The following is a 16,353-nucleotide window of genomic DNA, read 5'->3' as shown; positions in this document are numbered from 1 at the left end:
GCGCGGCGCCTTCATCTGACGTCACGCCCCGCCCCCCCGCCCCGCCCCGGCCCGCGAGGCGCCAGCCCTCGGCAGACAGAGCGGCTTCTCCTCAGGCGGCGGTTGAGACGGCGGCTGTGGCAGCAGCCCGGGTTGTGGTCACCTTCCGTGTAGCGGCCGACTGTCCGCCCATTCCCGTCCCGGCCGGCGGGGCGGCCGTCCAGCCCCTCGAGCCGGTAGGCGATGGTGCGGCGGAGCGCGCGGGCGGCGAGGCGGCGGGCATGAAGGAGGATGGAAGGGCAGGACGAGGTGTCAGCGCGGGAGCAGCACTTTCACAGCCAAGTGCGGGAGTCCACGGTGAGCGCCCTCCGCCCGCCTCGTCGGCCTCTCCCCGCCTTCGCCCACCTGCCCTCCCCTCCGGCCCTCCCCTCTTCCCTCAGGGTTCCGGCGGCGCGCCTCTCTCCCAGGCTCCGTCCCCCACCCCGCGCCAACCTGCTCCCTATCCCGGCGCGGTTCTATCACCTGTCCGCCCCCGGGAGTGCTCGGTGCCACCTGCGTCCTGCTCGCCCCGGGCTTGTCCTGAGCCGGTCACCCTCCCAGCGGCGGACGACGGCCCCGCAGCCCACCCCGCAGCCCCGTGGCCCGCACCCCCAGTGGCCCGGCTCCCCACCGTGGCCCGGCTCCGCCCCGTGGCCTCACCCCCGTGGCCTCACCCCGTGGCCCCGCCCCCCCCGTGGCCCGGCTTCCCCCGTGGCCCGGCTTCCCTCGTGGCCCGGCTTCCCCCGTGGCCCTACTCTCCTGTGGCCTGGCAACCCCGTGGCCCGGCACCCCCGGGGTCTGGCTCCCCCGTGGTCCGCACCCCCGTGGCCCGGCTCCCCCGTGGCCTGCCATCCCCATGGCCCGGCTCCCCCCTTGACCTGCAACCCCGTGGCCCGGCACCCTTGTGGCCAGGCTCCCCCGTGGCCCGGCTCCCCCCATGGCACGGCTCCCCCCATGGCCCGGCTTCCCCCGTGGCCCTACTCCCCCGTGGCCTGGCAACCCCGTGGCCCAGCACCCCTGTGGCCAGGCTCCCCTGTGGCCCGGCTCCCCTTGTGGCCCAGCTCCCCCCGTGGCCCGCACCTGCGTGGCCCGGCTCCCCCCGTGGCCCGCACCCCTGTGGCCTGGCTTCTCCGTGACCCGCACCCCCGTGGCCCGGCACAGTAGGCAAGTGTGCGGGCGGGTATCCAGCAGGACCTGGGCAGCCCTCGCAGACGCGGGGCAAGGGGCCGAGCTTGGTCTCCTAGCCCTGCCAGGAGCGAGCCTCCGCAGTCCAGCCGGGACCCTTGTCCTGGTTAGCACACGCCTTTCCGAAAGCTGGCGTTTGGGTGTGAAGACCCAAGGTCGATGGGATTGAGGGCCCCTAGCAGAAGTCCTTTGTGCTCTGGAAGCAGCGTCTGAAGGGAGTCATCCGTTGTTGGTCCCCTGTGCTTCTGTGCTGCTGCCAGGGGTCCGGAAGCAGGCTTGGCCTTAGCAACCTACTTTGATGTTTTCACCTTTTCCTGATGGCACTGGAGTGTATTTGTGTTTTCATAACAATGTAAAATATGTAAATTTGGGGTATTTGTGTTTACCTCTTCTTTCTTCTAACTACCTTCTCTCAAACTCAGTCAGTCTCTTGGTTTTAGGTGGAAAACGCTGGTTGAGAATTGCCTAGTTTGTGTAGTTACTGATCTAGAAAATTGAGAACACTCTGCCAAGTCATACCTTGGAATAAAGAAATATAAGTTCTGAACTGGTGGACTCTGATACAGCATATTTGTGACTTGAAGCTGAAATAAACAGAAGTACATAATCATCCATGCCCAGCTTGAAGCACTTTAAACACACTGTTGTAGTCCTGAACACAGACTGAGAAACAATATGGCTTGCATCCCAGAGGCCTGTCCCTTTTCCTTGTCTGGTTCCTCTCTGTTCCACCAAGAGGAACCGCTGTCCTGGCTTTAACAGGTGAGCTTAGTTTTGAACTTACACGGAACCTTATGGTATGCACTGTTCTGTGTCTGATTTCTTTCACTCATTGGCATTTGTGAAATTCATATCTCTGTTGGACGTGGTTGTAATTCATCCATAATGCTGTAGTTGTGTGGCTCTAGCACAGTCTGTTTTTATTTTATTGTTGGTGGGCGCTTCCATCGTTTTCAGGTTCTGTTTACCAGTGTTCTTGTACTTGGCTTTTGGCGAATGAGTGTATGCATTTGTCAGGTCTGCACTTAAGCATGGGACCTCTAGGTTATAGGTTGTGGGTTTGTTCATCTTTAGTAGATACTTTGAAGTAGTTTGTCAAAGTGGGTTGTACCAATTTACACTCCCACTGGCACTGTAGAAGAGGTGTGATTTGCTTCTCATCTGTACAGATACTTAGCATTTTTTTTTTAAATTAACCATTCTGATGAGTGTCATGGTATTTATTGCACAAAAGGTTTTATTTGCATTTCCCTGATGATAAGAATTTGAGCATCTTTTCATATTTTTTTTTTTTGGCGATTTGGAAATCTTTTGTGAAGAGTCTTCAGGTCTTTTCCCCATTTTTAAACTTGTTTATGTTTTTGATAGTGATTGCAAGAGTTCTTTGTGTTTTCTGGGTATGATCCTTTAGTCACATATATGTATATATATGTGTATCTATATAGTAAATCTTTTTTTCATTGAGTGGATTCCTTTTCACTTAATGATAATATGAGCAGAAATTCTTAATTTTAATATAGTTCACTTTATCAGAATTTTTCCTTTTATGACTAGTGATTTTTTTATGTCCTGTTTAAAAAAATCTTTGGTTACTCCAAGGTTATGAAGATGCTCTCTTACGCTTTTCTCTAAATGCTTTATTGATTTACTCCTCCTATCATCTGGCCACCTGATGTGAAGAGCTGATTCATTGGAGGGGACCCTGATGCTGGGAAAAATTTAAAGCAAAAGAAGAAGGGGGTGGCAGAGGACGAGATGGTTGGATGGCATCACTGACTCAAGGGACGTGAGTTTGAGTAAACTCTGGGAGATAGTGAAGGACAGGGCAGCCTGGCGTGCTGCAGTCCCATCATGGGGTTGCAAAGAGTAGAACACGCCTTAGCGACTGAACAACAACTGCCTCCTATTTAAACCTACAGTTCATCTGGAATTTATTTTTTGTGTATGTTATAAAGTAGGAGTTATATATCTTTTTTCTCACTTGGATGTCTCATCGCTTCAGCAGTATTTATGACCTTAGTCACACATTGAAAGTGAAAGTCACTCAGTCGTGTCCAACTGTTTTGGACCCCATGGACTGTACTGACAGGCTCCTTTGTCCGTAGAATTCTCCAGGCAGGAATACTGCAGCGGGTTGCCATTCTCTTCTCCAGGGGATCTTCCCAACCGAGGGACTGAACCTAGGTCTCCTGCATTGCAGGCAGATTCTTTATCATCTGAGTCACCAGGGAAGCCCAATCACAAATGAAGTAACTGTATATTTGTGGGATTTAACTGAAACTCTGTGCAGTTACATTGGTCTATTTTGGCTGTATTTTAGATTAATCAGATATTCTTTTATTTGGATTGAGAAACGTACCCATATTTTAGTAGCCAGGAGCTTTATTTTTTTTGTCCACTATCCTAGAAACAACTCGGTTTTGACACTGATTCTAGAATTCCTTAGTTCTGCCCCTCCTCAGCCCTGCCTCTCCTGGCCCAGGACCCTTGGATGGTGGATGTGCTCTGTTGCTGCAGCACCAGTGCGGGCAGTGACCAAGCTTAGTGAATTTCCAGTCTTTGGCTTTCCTTCCTTGAAGTATTCATATTTAGAGTGAGTATAAATGCTTGATTTTCTCTAGGACTTGTCACCGATTCTTTTTTCATTTATTTTTAAAAGTAGGTTTGTTTTTGAAGTCTGTGAGTTTGTTTCTGTTTTGTAAATAAGTTCATTTGTATCTTTTTTTTTTAAGATTCTGCATATAAGTGAAATATATTTTTCTCCTTCTGACTTCAATTAGTATGCTAATCTCTAGGTCCATCTATGTTGCTGCATGTGGCATCATTTCATTCTTTTTTACGGCTGAGCAGTAGTCCAGTGTATATAGGTACCACATTTTCTTTATTCATTCCCCTGTTGATGGACATCTAGGCTGCTTCCATGTCTTTGCTATTGCAAGTAGTGCTGCGGTGAACACTGGGGGTCATGTATCTTTTCAAACTGATTTTCTTCGGATACATGCCTAGAAATGGGACTGCTGGGTCATACGCTACTGTTAGGTTTAGTTTTTAAGGAACCTCCATACTGTTCTTCATAGTGGTCGTACCAGCTTACACATCCACCAACAGTGTTGGGGGGGTTCCCTTTTCTCCGCACCTTCTCCAGCATTTATTGTTTGCAGATTTTCTGGTGAGGGTCATTCTGACCAGTGTGAGGTGGTGCCTAAATGTAGTTTTGATGTGCATTTGTCTAATAATCAGTGATATCGAGCATCTTATAATGTGCTTTTTGGTCATCTGTATGTCTTCTTGGGAGAAATGTCTCTTTAGATCTTCTGCCCATCTTTTGGAGGAGGAAATGGCAACCCACTCCAGTAGTCTTGCCTGGAGAATCCCACGTACAGATTAGCCTGACAGGCTACAGTCCATAGGGTTGCAAAGAGTCAGACATGACTGAGCAGCTGAGCACACCCATTTTTAGATTGGGTTGTTTGCTCTTCTGATATAGAGCTCCATGGGTTCTTTATATATTTTGGAGATTAATCCCTTGTCCGTTGCTTCATTTGCAGGCATTTTCTCCCATTCTGTGGGTTGTCTTTTCATTTTGTTTATGGTTTCCTTTGCTGTGTAAAAGCTTTTAAGTTTATTTAAGTCTCATTTGTTTATTTTTGTTACTCTAGGGGGTGGATACAAAAAGATATTGCTGTGATTTATGTCAGAGAGTGTTCTTATGTTTTCTTTTAACAGTTTTATAGTGTCAGCCTTATTATGTATAGCTCTTTAATCCGTTTTGAGTTTATTTTGTGTATGGTGTTAGAGAATGTTCTGATTTCATTCTTTTACATGTAGCTGTCCAGTTTTCCCAGCAGCACTTATTGAAAAGATTGTCTTTTCTTTATTTTAGATTCTTGCCTCCTTTGTCGTAGATTAACTGACCATAGATGCATAAATTTATTTCCTGGCCTTCTGTCCTGTTCCATTGATCTATAGTTCTGTTTTTTGTGCCAGTACCATATTGTTTTGATTCCTGTAGCTTTGTAGTATAATTTGAAGTCAAGGAGTCTGATTGCTCCAGCTCCATTTTCCTTTCTCAGGAATGCTTTGGCTATTTGGGGGTCTTTTGTGTTAGCATACAAATTAAAAAAATTTTTGTTTTAGTTCTTTGAAAAACGAAATTGGTAATTTGATAGGGATTGTATTGAATCTGGAGACTGCCTTGGGTAGAATAGTCATTTTGCCAGTGCTGAGTCTCCCAATGTAAGAACATGCTGTATCTTTCCATCTGTGTCATCTCTGACTTCTTTCATCAACGTCTCATAGCTTTCAGAGTACAGGTGTTTTGCCTCCTTAGGAAGGTTTATTCCCAAGTGTTTAATTCTCATTTCTGTCTTTTGTTGTTAATGTATAGGAATGCAAGAGATTTCTGTGTATTAACTGGAAATATAGTAATATAGCTTTTGTTACCTGAACATTATTGACTGGAGATGTATTGATAGGTTTTTAGAGAGTGAAACAGTTAACATTGGAGAAGGAATAGGCTACCCACTGCAGTATTCTGGCCTGGAGAATTCCATGGACTATACAGTCCATGGGGTCGCAAAGAGTTGGACATGAATGAGTGACTTTCTCACACACACACACACACACACACACACAATTAACATCACCATGCAAAGTTGCTGGAGCTTAAAATTGATCAAGGGTTCATTATACAACTTAATGATTGTCATTATCATTCACATTTTGCTTTGTTAGGTTTTTGTTCCAATCAACCTTGTGTTTATATTATAAACATAAAATTTTCAAAAATGACGCACTGCAAAATTTTGAGTGAAGAATTTTTCAGTGAGTTTTATGCAGATACTTTCTCTGATTGTTCAAGCAATGTATATACTTGTGCCTCAGAAGATGATCATTCTTCAGAGTTTAGTTGATTCAAACGATGTGAATATTGGATGAACAAAAAGACAGAAAACCTTAGTGATTGATTCTGATACGGAAAGTGAAAATGAAATTCATGATAATAGAGAGAATGAGCCTTTGCTTCTACAGAATTGTGGATTAAAGACAGCATTTCATGAAGTTAGAAGACTTTACAGGTGTGTCAGGTGTAACTGTTGAATGTAACAGCCTGCAAAGTGTTAGTGAAATAACAGACGTTTTGACTGGCCCAAAGAAAAGTTGCCGGCCATAGGTGTTAGTTTCTGCAAAAATCCCCTGGTCAGCAATGGGTTAATTTTGTATCCTGCAACTTCACTAATTCATTGATGAACTCTAGTAGTTTTCTATTGGAGAAGGAAATGGCAACCCACTCCAGTGTTCTTGCCTGGAGAATCCCAGGGACGGGGGAGCCTGGTGGGCTGCTGTCTATGGGGTCGCACCGAGTCGGACACGACTGAAGCGACTTAGCAGCAGCAGGAGTTTTCTGGCAGCATCTTTATGATTTTCTATGTATAATATCATGTCATCTGCAAACAGTGACAGTTTTAACTTCTTTTCCACTTTGGATTCCTGTTAGTTTTCTTCTCTGACTGCCATGGTGCCAGTTCTTTAAATAATTCAACTTTTTTTGTTTTGCCAAAAGATAAAATACACAACTTACCGTTCACCATTTTTAAGTGCACTGTTCAGTGACACCGAGCACCTTTGCATTGTTGTGAATCACCACCATCCATCTCCAGAACTTTATCGTCATTCTAGACTGAAACTGTTCCTTTTGATCAGAAACTGGTAAAAAAAAAAAAAAAGAAACTGGTTCCTCTCTACTTCCAGCTCCCGGTAACCACCATTCTGCTTTCTGTCTCTCTGAATTTTACTATGCCAGGTAACTCATGTAAGTGGAGTCATACAATATTTGTCCTTTTGTGTCTGGCTTATTTCACTTAGCATGATGTTTTCAGGTTTCATCCATGTTGAGGGATGTGTCAGAATTTCCTTCCTTTCTAAGGCTGGATAAAATTCCATTGTGTGTATAACCTTGTTTTGCTCATCCGTTCATCCTACAGGGGACATTCGGGTTGTTTCCTGGCTACTGTGAATGATTTTGCTGCGAACATGGGGGCATGAATACTTGTTCCAGGCCTTGCTTTCCATTCTTTTAGGGATATACCCAGAGTTTGAATTTCTGGATCTCATGGTAATCCCGTGTTTAATTTTTTGAGGAGTTGCCATACTGTTTGCCACAGTGGCTGGACCATTTTACATTCCTAGCAGTAATATGCCAGTGTTTCAGTTTCTCTGTGTCTTCACCAACACGTGTTGTTTACTGTTTTTTTAAAAAGTAGTAGTTATCCTGGTAGGTGTGCAGTGGCATTTCGTTAGGATTTTGATTCATGTTTCCCTGATGGTTAGTGATGTTGAGCATTGTTTTATGTGCTTTTGGACATTTGTATATTTTCTTTGAAGAAATGTCTATCTAAAGTCCTTTGCCCATTTTTGAATTCGGTTATTTTGTTAAGATTTAGGTGTTCTTTATATATTCTGGATATTAATCCCTTTGTGATTTGAAAATGTTTTCTTCCATTCCGTGGGTTGCCTTTTTACTCTATTTATAGTGTTCTTTGGTGGACTAAAGTTTTAAATTTTGGTGAAGCCCTGTTTATTTATTTACTTGTTTGTCATTGTTGCCTGTATTTTTGGTGTTCTATCCAAGAAATTATTGCCAAATCCAGTGCCGTGAAGATTTTCCCTTATGTTTTCTTCTAAGAGTTGTGTAGTTTTAACTGACATTTTTGAGGTCTTTGATCCACTTTGAGTTAGTTTTTTGTATGTGGTGTAGTATTTACTTTTAAAAAGCTCATGTAATAATCTTACTTTAGTATTATGAATCTTTAATATTATGAATATTTCAGAGTTCTCTTGTCAATTACTATAATGGTCACATTTAGCTGCTACTATGAGGTGGTAATGATCCATTTCCTTTCTTGTTTTTGCTGTCTTTTTATTTCCTTTTCCTTTTGGACCTCAGGTGCACAGAATTAGGTTAATCTTTTAAAACCTTTATTTGTTTATTTTTGGCTGAGCTGGGTGTCTGTAGGTGCAAAGCCTTGTCTCTAGCTGGGGAGCGGGGGGCTTCTCTCGCGTTGCAGTGCACGGCCTTCTCATTGCAGCAGTTCTCCTGTTGCAGAGCACAGGCTCAGGGTGCACAGCTTCAGTGGCTGCAGTGTGTGGGCTCAGTAGTTGCAGTTCCTTGGGTCTAGAGCACGGGCTCAATAGTTGTGGCACACACAGGCTTAGTTGCTCTGAGGCATGTGGGATCCTCCTGGATCAGGAATCAAACCTGTGTCTCCCGCTTTGGCAGGGGGATTCTTTACTACTGAGCCATCAGGGAAGCCCTATGACTGGATATCTTAATAGATTATGTGTAGAAGGAAAAGCCCCTGGAATAGGAAATGGCAAACCACTCCAGTATTCTTCCCTGGAAAATTCCATGGACAGATGAGCCTGGCAGTCTACAATCCATGGAGTAGCAAAAAGTTGGACACAACTGAGCAACTGAGCACACAGAATGAAAAAAGACTTGAGTGAGGCTCATGCTGCAGTTGGTAAAGATGCAAGTCATTCATATTTGCCAGGGTGAGGAATGGTCAGTCATGTTTATGATTTGGACAGAGTTCACATTTTTTGTCTTTGTTCAGACATAACTACAGAGTGATCTTATTTATTCTTTATCCATTATGGTCATAGACTGGGCTTCTCTGATGTTAATGTTTTCTGAAGTTGTTTATTTTCCATGGGAGAATCATCACATCCTAGCTGGGAGTTGGAGAAGGCGATGGCACCCCACTCTAGTACTCTTGCCAGGAAAATCCCATGAGTGGAGGAGCCTGGTAGGCTGCAGTCCATGGGGTCGCTAAGAGTCGGACATGACTGAGTGACTTCACTTTCCCTTTTCACTTTCATACATTGGAGAAGGAAATGGCAACCCACTCCAGTGTTCTTGCCTGGAGAACCTCAGGGACGGGGGAGCCTGGTGGGCTGCCGTCTATGGGGTCGCACAGAGTCGGACACAACTGAAGCGACTTAGCAGCAGCAGCAGCAGCAGCAGCTGGGAGTACCTGGCTGTGAGTTGCTAGCCAGTTTCAGAGTTCTACTAGTTACTAAGAGAACCTGATGTAGCTTTGCTAACTTAATGTCTAGATCCTAAAAGAACAAGCTGATGAGGACTTTTTCCTTCATATTCTGTACTTGCTCTCCAGGAAGTCCTATGTTTTCAAATTTTTCCAGGGCTGGCTACCTAAGTTTTGGGGCCCAGTACAAAATGAAAATACAATTTTCATAGTCAATAAGCAGGGGAAAATGCCATTAAAGTTACAATAATCTTGTATTAGTTTCAATCAGTTAGTACTGCTAAGTAATTCAGTTATGTCTATCTTTTCTTTTTCTGATTCTTTTTCATTATAGGTTATTGTTGTTGTTTAGTCACTAAGTCATGTCCGACTCTTTTGCGACCCCATGGATTGTAGCCCTCAAGTCTCTGTCCATGGGATTTCCCAGGCAAGAATATTGGAGTGGGTTGTCATTTCTCCAGGGGATTCCTTAACCCTGAGCCTCCAGGGAAGCCCTATTATCAGATCAGATCAGATCAGGTCAGTCGCTCAGTCGTGTCCGACTCTCTGCGACCCCATGAATCGCAGCACGCCAGGCCTCCCTGTCCATCACCAACTCCCGGAGTTCACTCAGACTCACGTCCATCGAGTCAGTGATGCCATCCAGCCATCTCATCCTCTGTCGTCCCCTTCTCCTCCTGCCCCCAATCCCTCCCAGCATCAGGGTCTTTTCCAATGAATCAACTCTTCGCATGAGGTGGCCAAAGTACTGGAGTTTCAGCTGCAGCATCATTCCTTCCAAAGAACTCCCAGGGCTGATCTCCTTCAGAATGGACTGGTTGGATCTCCTTGCAGTCCAAGGGACTCTCAACAGTCTTCTCCAACACCACAGTTCAAAAGCATCAATTCTTCAGCTCTCAGCCTTCTTCACAGTCCAACTCTCACATCCATACATGACCACAGGAAAAACCATAGCCTTGACTAGACGGACCTTTGTTGGCAAAGTAATGTCTCTGCTTTTGAATATGCTATCTAGGTTGGTCATAACTTTCCTTCCAAGGAGTAAGCGTCTTTTAATTTCATGGCTGCAGTCACCATCTGCAGTGATTTTGGAGCCCAGAAAAATAAAGTCTGACACTGTTTCCACTGTTTCCCCGTCTATTTCCCATGAAGTGATGGGACCGGATGCCATGATCTTCATTTTCTGAATGTTGAGCTTTAAGCCAACTTTTTCACTCTCCACTTTTCACTTTCATCAAGAGGCTTTTGAGTTCCTCTTCACTTTCTGCCATAAGGGTGGTGTCATCTGCATATCTGAGGTTATTGATATTTCTCCTGGCAATCTTGATTCCAGCTTGTGCTTCTTCCAGTCCAGCGTTTCTCATGATGCACTCTGCATAGAAGTTAAATAAGCAGGGTGACAATATACAGCCTTGACGAACTCCTTTTCCTATTTGGAACCAGTCTGTTGTTCCATGTCCAGTTCTAACTGTTGCTTCCTGACCTGCATACAGATTTCTCAAGAGGCAGATCAGGTGGTCTGGTATTCCCATCTCTTTCAGACTGGAAAAGGTCAGTTTTCATTCCAATCCCAAAGAAAGGCAATGCCAAAGAATGCTCAAACTACCGCACAATTGCGCTCATCTCACAAGCTAGTAAAGTAATGCTCAAAATTCTCCAAGCCAGGCTTCAGCAATATGTGAACCATGAACTTCCTTATGTTCAAGCTGGTTTTAGAAAAGGCAGAGGAACCAGAGATCAAATTGCCAACATCCCCTGGATCATGGAAAAAGCAAGCCCTATTATAGGTTATTACAAAATATTTAAGATAGTTCCCTGTGCTATATATAGTACAAACAAAAATTGAGGTAAGTAGTTGCTAATGGACCTGCTTGACAAGAAATTTTAAAAGTAGTTCTAAAGAGAGAAGGAAAATTATTTAGGTGAGAAACTCAGATTACATAAAAAAAGAAAAAGTATTCAGGATAAATTAAGGTTAAATAAATTTCTTATTTTGATCCAACATGTAACAGTTTATTGAAAGTGATAGCACCAGTGTATCCAGTGATTAGCTTGTGGATAAGTAAAATGAATGACAGTAATGTTACAGGGACAGGTGGAAGGAATTGGGAAAACTCTATAAGGTAGCTGCACTACCTGTGAAGCAGTATAGTGTATTTAATTGTAAATTCTAAGGCAGCCAACAAAAATATTTATAAAGAAGTATAAGTGTTAGGCTAACAGAAGAAAGAAAATAGAATCGCATAAAATCCTCAGTTTAAACCAGAGATGGCAGGAAAAGACTAAAGTCAAAAATCTAAACAGCATGGTCAATGAATAGAAAATTGTTAAAACTATGATAACTATTAAAACAACAATATCAGTGGTTACTTTAATGGTCTAAATAAATCACTTGAAAGACAGATTGTCAGAGTGAATTAAAAACCCCAAGTGTATGTTGTCTATAAGAAATCCACTAAATATAAAGATACAGATATATTAAAAGTGTGTTATCCTGGGTGGTGCTGGTGGTAAGGAATCAATTTACCAATGAAAGACTTGGGTTCAATCCCGGGGTGGGAAAGATCCCTTGGAGTAGGAAATGGCAACCCACCCCAATATTCTTGCCTGGAGAATCCCATGGACAGGGAAGCCTGGTGGGCTAGAGTCCATGGGGTCGCAAAGAGTTGGATATAACTGAGCATGTACACGTGCGTGCGTGCGCATGTGCGCGCGCACACACACACACATTAAAAGTAAAGGGATACAGAAAGATACACTGTGTTAACTAATCAAGAGAGCTGGAGTAGCTGTTAATTTCAGACAAGGTGGACTTCAGAGCAAGGAAGATTGTCAGGAATAAAAGGAGCAATGCATAATGATAAAGGATCAGCTTTCCTAAAGGACATAAAGTCCTTAATGTGTATGCGCGTAACAACAGAGCATCACAATACATGAGGCAGAAACTAAGTGACCTGCCAAAGGAAGCGGGTGAATCCACTAACATGGCTGGAGACTGCAGCACCCCCTGTGTTGGTAGTCGGTAGATCCAGTAGGCAGAAAATCAGTAAGCATATACGTATATAGTTAAACCAAATAATACAATCGGTCAGCTGGATCTGATTGGCATTTATGGACTCCTTCATCCAACAGTAGCACAGTGTATATTCTTCTCAAGCTCTCATGGAACGTTCACCAAGATGAACCACGCTTTATAACACACCTTAAAAGTGGAAACCACAGTGTCTGCTCTCACACCACAGTTAAACTGCAGATCAGTAACACAGATATAATTGGGAAGCTCTGAAGTACTTGGAAAGGAAAAGAAACCCTAAAGGAAACCAGTTCTGAATATTCATAGGAAGCAGTGATGCTGAAGCTGAAACTGCAATACTTTGGCCACCTGATGTGAAGAACGGACTCATTGAAAAAGACCCTGATTCTGGGAAAGATTGAAGGCAGAAGGAGAAGGAGACGACAGAGGATGAGATGTTGGATGGCATCACCGACTTGATGGACATGAGTTCGAGCAGGCTGTGGAAGTTGGTGATGGACAGGGAAGCCTGGCGTGCTGCAGTCCATGGGGTCGCAAAGAGTGGGACACGACTGAGCAACTGAACTGAGGCTAACTAAGATAAACAGGAAAAACACAAATTACTAGAATCAGAAATGAAAGAGCAGCCATTGCAGATGATTCCATTAGCATTGAAACGATACTGCAGGATATTATAAACATTTCTGTGCCCACAGATTTGAAAACTTAGATGAAATGAACAAATTCCTTCAAAGATACAGTTTGCCAGAGGTCACACAAGGAAAAGCAGATAGTTAGAGTAGGTCTGTATCTAATAAAGAACTTGAATCAGCTGTTATCCTTCCAAAACCAGTGCCAGATTGTTTGGCTGGTGAATTCTCCCAAATATTTAAGGAAGAAGTGATATAAATTCTCTGCAATCTCTTACAGAAAATAGAAGCAGAGGGGAAACTCCCTAACTCATTCTATGAGGTCAGCATTACCCTAATGCCAGACAGAGACACTGCAATAAAGGAAAACTACAGACTGATACCTCTCATGAGCATAGATGCACAATCCTACAAGAAAATTCTAGTAAATGGGGTCCAGCAGTGTATAGAACTATACACTGTTGGAATTATACTACAAAAACCACTTAATGTCGTTGTTTACATCAACAGGCTGAAGAAGAAACATCATAAGATGGTATCAGTAGATCCAGAAAAAGCATTTGACAAAATCCAGCATCCATTCATGATAAAAACTCTCAGTAAACTGGAAGTAGAGGGGAACTTCCTCAACTTGGTAAAGAATATCACAAAATACCTATGAAAAGTGTTAGTCACTCAGTTGTGTCTGATTCTTTGCGACCCCATAGACTGCAGCACGCCAGGCTTCCCTGTCCTTCACCATCTCCCAGAGTTTGCTCAAACTCATGTCCATTGAGTCAGTGATGCTATCCAACCATCTCATCCTCCATCGCCCCCTTCTCCTCTTGCCCTCAGTCTTTCCCAGCATCAGGGTCTTTTCAGGTGAGTCGGCTTTTTGCATCAGGTGGCCAAAGTACTGGAGCATCAACTTCAGCATCAGTCCTTCCAATATTGAGGGTTGATTTCCTTTAGGATTGAATGGTTTGATCTCCTTACAGCACCACAGTTCAAAAGCATCAATTCTTCGGTGGTCAGCTTTCTTTATGGTCCAACTCTCACATCCATATATGACTGCTGGAAAAACCATGGCTTTGACTATATGGACCTTTGTCGGCAAAGTGATGTCTCTGTTTTGTAGCATGGTGTCTAGGAAATAGTTATAAAGAAGCTGAATATTCTCCCCCTGCTGCTTGCAGCGGTACTCTGTTGGATCTTTGTACCGTACCCCCATGACAACTTGGGGCTCATCTGCCAGCTTTATAGTCACTTTCACATATTGAACAGTCGAGTCCAGTCTCATCTAAACTCTCACCTGTCATCCAGTTCAGAGTGTCTTCCCTTTTCCCTGAGCATACCTGATTGAGGCTGAGGAACTAGCAGTGGGAAGGGAGTGTGATTTACTCAGTTTATTTAAAAAATATTTATCAAGGCACTCAGCAGGATTCAGGAGATTGTCAAGATCATTCCTATTTGTGTTAGTACTTCCAATATACCTAAAATATATTAAGTATTATACATAGTTTAGGAGATTTAGGAGACAAGTTTTATTTCCATGAACCATTCAGTAGAAATCATTGCTGTGCTCCAGCTTGTGAACGAGGGGTTTGTGGGGATTCAGGGGGAGGGAGGCTGTGTGGTTAGAAGGGCTACGAGTGGGAGGAAGAGCCTGGAGCCTTCCTTTGTGTTTTCTCAGACGGGTTTCAGAATGGATTTAAAGAATTCTTGCTCATGACTTGCATTGTAAGAATGTATAGAATCTGAAAAATCTCAAGAACAAGTAATAAAGTGTAATATTGTAGATGACATTAATGAACTAGAAATTTGCTGCGTTAATCTTGAGAGATAAAATATTTACTCCTTGTCAAATGTCTCAAGTGTTATTTTTTTGTGAGGAAATACTGATTTTTCTTTGTTGAAGCACAGATTAAAAGACACTGGGCAGTTTATCGTGATAGGCCTCGTTAGTCACTGTTAGAAGAGCAGGTGTTAGCGTGTGTTTTGTATTCAGATTAATTGTGGAACTAGAGCGCTGGTCGTTTTCTCTTCTCTGTTTTGAAAGGTGGTTTGTTGCAATTACAGTGAAGCGATAAACATCTTTGTGCATATATCCTTGTGTACATATTCAAGTATATCTGAACAGAATGCTTGTGGCTGCTAGCAACAAGAATACAGTGTGTTTTTCATCAAATGGGGTTTATTTTACTATAAAAAGTCTGAAGGAATGATGTATTTATACATGTTGCAACATGAATTAACTTTGAAAACATGCTTAGTGAAAGAAGCCAGATGCAAAAAGTCAGATATTGTATGATTCTTCTATATGAAATATCCGAAATAGGCAAATCCAACAGAGCCAGAATTTTCTCAGGGTTGTGAGGGGCTTGGGAAGTGGAGTGCTAGAATACGGGGCACTTAGGGCTTCCCTGGTGACTCAGTCAAGAATCGCCTGCAATGCGGATTGACCTGGGTTCAGTCCCTGGGTCGGGAAGACCCCCTGGAGGAGGGCGTGGCAGCCCACTCCAGTCCTCTTGCCTGGAGAACCCCATGGACAGAGGAGCCTGGCGGGCTGCAGTCCACGGGGTCGCAAAGAGTTGAACACGACTGACTGAAGTGATTTGGCACGCTCGCAAAGTAGTGCTTTATTATTCGTTGCATATTTAGTTTTAAGAAATGTATTTTGGTGCTGCGCCTTTTGGTGCATGAAGATTATTTCCTCGTTATGGGTTATCCCATTGTTGACAGAGTGCCCCAGTTTGTCTTAACACTTTTTGTCTTAATGCAGCCTCGTCTGATGGGACAAGAATGTGACGTTTTAGCTTTCTCTGTGGTTAGCATCTGCTTGGTGTGTGCCTGTTCATCGTTTTGTTTTCATCCCTCTGAGTCACTTTATTTTAGCTGTGTCTTAATCTGAGTTTCCTTTTAGTAGTTTATTTACAATTATGGTTTTTAATATGTTTCATCTTTGCTATTTTGTAACTATTTGTGTTTTCTTGTGTTTTACTACATAGTCTGGTTCTTAAGGTAATTTGAAAGAATTATAATTTTAATTTTAGTTACTGTTTGGTTCACTTAAAGGATATTAAGCATCTCTGATTTCTGATTTTGCAACTTTAAGATAAAGCCAGGTCTGTTGGCTGTGCTGGAGAATGTGATTATTGGCTTAGTTACAGTTTACTTGTCTCCTCGCCCAGGGTTTTGTTAGAAACCCTTCAGTGGTAGCTCTCCCTGAGGCCATTTGTACCCATCACTCTGACGATGGTTATTCCTGTAGTCATCTTAAATTAGCTGAAGCCCATCAGTCTTAAATACAAAACTTGTAGTACAGTTTGATTCTGATGCACTAGTTTGAATTTAGGTTCAAATCTTACACCTGGAATTTAAGTATATTTGCTTGTAACAATTTAATATTATAGATTTTTCCCAACATGTGAAAGAAGAGCGTCCTAGGAAAGCCTTCCTA

General features: G+C 43.3%; 1 protein-coding gene across 2 annotated transcripts in view; it reads left to right on the top strand.

The window, feature by feature from the left end:
* Positions 1-14: 14 nt before the first annotated feature.
* LMBR1 (limb development membrane protein 1) overlaps positions 15-16,353 on the top strand; it is a 133,338-nt gene continuing 116,999 nt past the window's right edge. The window contains exon 1 of one of the 2 annotated variants that reach the window (XM_055591375.1): positions 15-336. In XM_055591375.1, the coding sequence (XP_055447350.1) occupies positions 271-336 (66 nt within the window). In that variant the 5' untranslated portion in view covers positions 15-270. The remainder of the gene's footprint in view (positions 337-16,353) is intronic. The other variant, XM_055591374.1, reaches the window with a different exon arrangement.

The sequence above is a fragment of the Bubalus kerabau genome, chromosome 8 (assembly GCF_029407905.1).
Source record: "Bubalus kerabau isolate K-KA32 ecotype Philippines breed swamp buffalo chromosome 8, PCC_UOA_SB_1v2, whole genome shotgun sequence".
NCBI lineage: Eukaryota > Metazoa > Chordata > Mammalia > Artiodactyla > Bovidae > Bubalus > Bubalus kerabau.
The sequence above is the reverse complement of the archived record's forward strand: the minus strand, read 5'-3'. Positions and strand labels throughout refer to the sequence as shown.